General features: G+C 41.6%; 1 protein-coding gene across 1 annotated transcript in view; it reads left to right on the top strand.

Moving 5' to 3' along the window:
- Positions 1-5,000, top strand: part of nrxn2a (neurexin 2a) — a 284,420-nt gene that overhangs the window by 262,620 nt on the left and 16,800 nt on the right. Inside the window, exon 22 of the mRNA XM_063202259.1 lies at positions 3,587-3,676. Coding sequence (XP_063058329.1) covers positions 3,587-3,676 — 90 coding nt within the window. The remainder of the gene's footprint in view (positions 1-3,586; positions 3,677-5,000) is intronic.

The following is a 5,000-nucleotide window of genomic DNA, read 5'->3' as shown; positions in this document are numbered from 1 at the left end:
AACTATGCCCAGCGTCATGGGAGTCGCCGTATGGAGAGCAAAGATAACCGCAGCATGAACAATCTAATAATCATCAGAAATTGACACAGTCGCCCCCAAGTTGGCTCGCCTCGCCTCGACTCCCTCTCCCGCAGCCTCACAGAGGCAGAGAGATGTGGCGCATACTATTCCGCACTTGTTTTAAAAAAAGACCTTTAAGGGTTTTAAGGCAGACGGGTGAAAAGGAGGAGTAGGAGAAGGAGAAGGAGGAGGAGAATAAGGAGCCAGAGTCTGGCGGATACATGACTCTCCCTCCAGCGGGGGACGTGTTGCCACCGGATCCCCCCGAGCGCTTCAACCACAGCTCCGTCTCCATTTCACTGCAGTTTCTTAGTGCAATAACACAGAGACAGCGCTGGCTTTATTAAAAATGCATAATGACATTGGGTTTCTGTGTAAATCTGATAACATTACCTTCAAAACTATCTCTTTTTGGAGACACTGCATGTGTCTTTTCGTTTATTCGTTTAGCCTGCCTCCCTCCTTAGCACAGTTGAGGAACGAGACTTTCTCTCTCACCCGCTATCTTTTTCTCTCTCTCTATCTCTCTCTCTCTGCAATCTGCAATCTGGGAATGGTTTTTTACACTTAGCTGCAGCCAAACGGGAAGACATTTTCTGTTCTGTCTAGCTAAATAGCTACCCCTCCTGCAGTGTGTCATTTCTATCCCGCTAGGCCCACTAGCTTACTGTGTGTGGATCCCAGCTCTCGTTAGAACCACAAGCCCAATACGACAAACCCTAAATAGGCTTGAGCTGGATTTTTTTGTATGAGTCAACAACACACATAACGAATTTACTTCTGACTAATACTGTCACACTGCAGTATTACAGTGAGCCCACAATTACATACTATGCCGTGTGAGTGGTAGCTGCTGGGCTTCACATGTTGAGACGGATGACATTGTCTTAAAAAGCCCTACAGTTTTTCCCTTTACTTTCAATGGCTCACAATTACTATGCAGGTATCATATAGTACATAGTCAAGAACCAATGAGATCTGTGTGCCATGAATGTTGGTTAGGAAGGAATTGCTGTTGGTTCTTCATTTACTCACTTGGCTGAGCTGTCTATATTTTTTTCCACTAAATGTGCTATTTTGAGGATGGTGATGCTGGTGCTGTTGTCACACATTAGAGCTTTTTAAAACAGGATTAGGAAGGTGTGATTCTTGAGTCTCATTCGAGTCCAAGGCAACTTGCCAGATGATGACACCAAAATAGGGATGGTGCCTAAAACGAGGAGAAATGGCTCAGGAAAGAAATAGCACAAAGCTACCTAACCAACCAGTCTGTCCGCCTGCCTGTGAAAAGGACTGAGAATGGCTGAAGGTGATTATATGTTTTAGAGCCATGGTAATGATCACTTTGCTTCATCTTGCTGATTACCTCATTACCACTAATTACAATAATTGTCCTTTTACTGTGCGAGACATGCAGACCTACAGCCACGCCATGGTGTGGGCTTGTATTTAAATTGTAAAGAGGGAACATCTACAAAAGGGTTTGGTTGAACTACAGTTCACAAACTCAGAAGGATAAGGCTTGTCAGATTTGGTCAAGCTGACGATACAGTGCTGGATTCAAGGAGGGAAAAAAATCAATGGACTTGTGTACTGAGCGTCAAAATTGGAACATGAGGCCCTACAAAGGCAAATGAGCGTTATTCAGTTGTTTTATAACTGAGTTTGTGTTTTAGATTCACTTTGACAGTTGGTTGTCGTGGAAGTGATATAGATTTGGAGTGTATATACTGTAGTATGGCTCAATCTGAGGCCTGTGTGCAATGACTCGTTTCCAGTGGTCATCGCCGCTGTTGGCTTAAGATTCAGATTTATCTGAGTTGAGATTACTTACCAAAACTCAATAACTAACTGATGTTTCCCCGAATGTTAACACCCAACATCTTATACGTATATTCTCAGCTCTCAGGTGCTAGTTTTATTGCCAGCCAGGTCCAGCCGCTGTGTAATGCAATTTTCCACCTGAGTAGTCCTTAATGCCCTCCCCACTAATCCTCCAACTCTGTCCACTTTGCCGGAATTGCTCGCTCAAATGCCATTGACTAATGTCACGATGCCTGCACCTGCCAGTTAGATAGCCAAATACCCACCCATTTTGGTTTCACGTCTAAACGCTGAATGTTTGTCCTGTTTTTTTTCTTTCTGGATGTCTACACAGTTTTGGATTATTCAACCGGGAAGTGAAGAGCCATTTTGTCATCAGCTGGTGGGTTGTTGTGTTGTGTTGTAGAACAGCGTGACTACCAAACCGTTAAAGGAGTCTGACTCATAGGGGATAGGTGTTGTGGAAATAAACAACATAAGTACATAATACAGTCCCTTTGCCACCTATGGATTTTATTTGTGAATTTAGTGCACTGCGGTGCAATTCAAGCCTACATGAACATTTTACTAATTGTGATGGCTCTGTGTGCTGTCGTGGGGGAAAAAAAGAACTTCTTTGAGGACCCTCTCTTCTTCTGCTTGAATAATCACGGACAGAAATTAGACTCTAGGTGGCAGTTACCAAATTGCATTCATTCGACTGCAAATGTCAGCCATTTGTATTAAGGGCTTCGAGATTGCCCAGGAAGGTATTTCAGGTTAAAACTCCATCTGTAAACAAAAAACTTAGATGTACCCATTACTTGTGCTGACTGGTACCACAATGTCATCTCTCTCCTTTCTTTGTTCCAGGGCCTTTGTTCTTTTTTTCTTTTTTAATGTTGGGTGATGAGATGCATTGTTATTCAGAGTTGCTACTGCTGTGGAGAATGTCAGTTATGTAGAGTAGGCTGAGACATGAGTGCGGGAGAGAGATTTTCATAATAAAATCCGAGAGAAGAGCCAGGCACTCAGTCACTTTCTTTCTGTTTGCTTCTCCTATGCAGGATCGTCTTTGTTTTTACCTGGGAAATGTCACCTGTGCTGTGTAAAAGAAATGATTCTCTTGTTGTTTCTGGCTGGCATTAGTTTGCCATGGTGTTACTGCATCCAAAATTTTCAATATCGAAATCCTAACACACTGCAGGAAAGCCATCTAGTCATAATGTATTTCCTCATTTTGCTTGACATTTTGCAAGCATGGTTCAGAAAATGTCTTCCTGAAATCTGTTTTATGAGATTTATGTGTCTGAATTTGAAAGTGTTTGACTATCTGTCTTATGTTCATAGTTAAATGCAACTGATTATGTGTTCTATTGTTAGAACTGCATGCAATGCTGTGGTGCCTTATTGCCTCATTCTCTTTCTTCTAAGCAAATTTACAGGCGCGTTATTGTATTTCGAATATCACATATTATCTATGATGACTAAAACCTACTAAATATTTCTCCCATAAATATAAATAAACACGATTCTAACTAGAGTATGCTAGTAGTTCTGAAATCTAACCCGCCATAAAAAAAATAACCCTAACTTTGGCGCATTAACCAGAAGGCTAATTCAGAATTGCTAAACATGCTAGATTTGATGCCATGTCTTTCTCCTTGTGTCCCTTGAACTTCTTGATGTTAACCTCCTATCTGTCTCTCTAAATTCTTTGAAGGGAACTATGATAATGAACGGCTGGCTATTGCTAGACAAAGAATCCCATACAGGCTTGGTCGGGTAGTTGACGAGTGGCTACTCGACAAAGGTAAAAACAATTAATTGATTAACAAATATAACTTCTTCACAAAGTCTCTGAGAGATGTGCAGTTCATAATGACGCTCACTAATTGGCACACTTCCGTATAACATTAGTATAATTTGTTTAGATTATGTACATAGTAGATAGTACAAGAATGGTTTTAAAAACAAAATGGCGGATAGGCCAAGTTGATACTAACGACCACAAAATCTCAACTGAGCGTCTGTTGCCTTGCTTTAGCCCCACCTAGAACTGCATCCTGTCAGAGACTGAGGTGTAATAATTAAACATAACCCCCCACTAACCCCTCCAATAATATTCCATCATAACTGTCTGTAAATAGATGCTGGTTTTTATATGTCGTATGTCTGCTCCTGTGAACCTCTGTAACACTTCTTCTTAATCACCCCTTTCTAAAAAGTGCTTAATCTCAGAATCTAACCTCTGTGCTAAATAGGCAGAAATTTAAATAGGATGAACCGCTCTCTCGCCCTGCACTTGTTTTAATGGCTTAATTAGGACAGAGTAGAAAAATGTCCCTTCTAATTTAATGTAACCCTTTATCAGCAGAATTGTCCATTATTCTAACATAATAAATGTTAGCGCAATGAGCCCTCGCACATTTCTAAATGTTCTGAACGCCTCAAAGAGCCCGCACGTGGAGTCGCCATATGTGAAGTGTTTACATTTTTGTTTACCAACCGACGCACCACCGGTATTAGCATGAGGTCTTTGTGGTCCATTGATTACTTGCTGCCTTTAAATAGGAGTCAGCGCCCTCAATATGTATTCCAGATCCAATCTCTCTGGGGGTATTCAGATTAGTCCGGGGCGGAATATGACAGCTTTCTCTCAGCAGTGTGCATAACAATGTGCATAATAACGCCACGCTGAAAGACCACACACGGACGGAGGCATGCTCACATGCACACACGCGCACGCACGCGCGCACGCACTCCTAGACCAGCAGGGTCGTTTTTTGAAAGCAAGCAATTAATTGGCCTGGCCCACCTGGTCTACTATCTGTTGATGATGCAAAAGAAGAGCTTGTAGGCAGTACACTGCAAACGCCAGGTGGATTGAAGATGGAAAGCTGGAAATGTACGCTGTAACTGGAGCACTATGTAAGTACAATAGAGTATATTCATTTGCTAAACAATCACATATTCTAATTTATTTGCTAAACAATCACATATTGTAATAGAAACCCTTTTGAAGTGCATTTACCAATCCCAATTCAGTGAGCATTCAACTTTCGGTAAAAGATTACTGTATAATCAGGGTCAAAGATTACCTGGCACAAAAGCAATTCATGAAACAGTTGAGTATG

The sequence above is a fragment of the Engraulis encrasicolus genome, chromosome 7 (assembly GCF_034702125.1).
Source record: "Engraulis encrasicolus isolate BLACKSEA-1 chromosome 7, IST_EnEncr_1.0, whole genome shotgun sequence".
NCBI lineage: Eukaryota > Metazoa > Chordata > Actinopteri > Clupeiformes > Engraulidae > Engraulis > Engraulis encrasicolus.
This window is presented reverse-complemented; position numbering and strand designations above follow the sequence as displayed.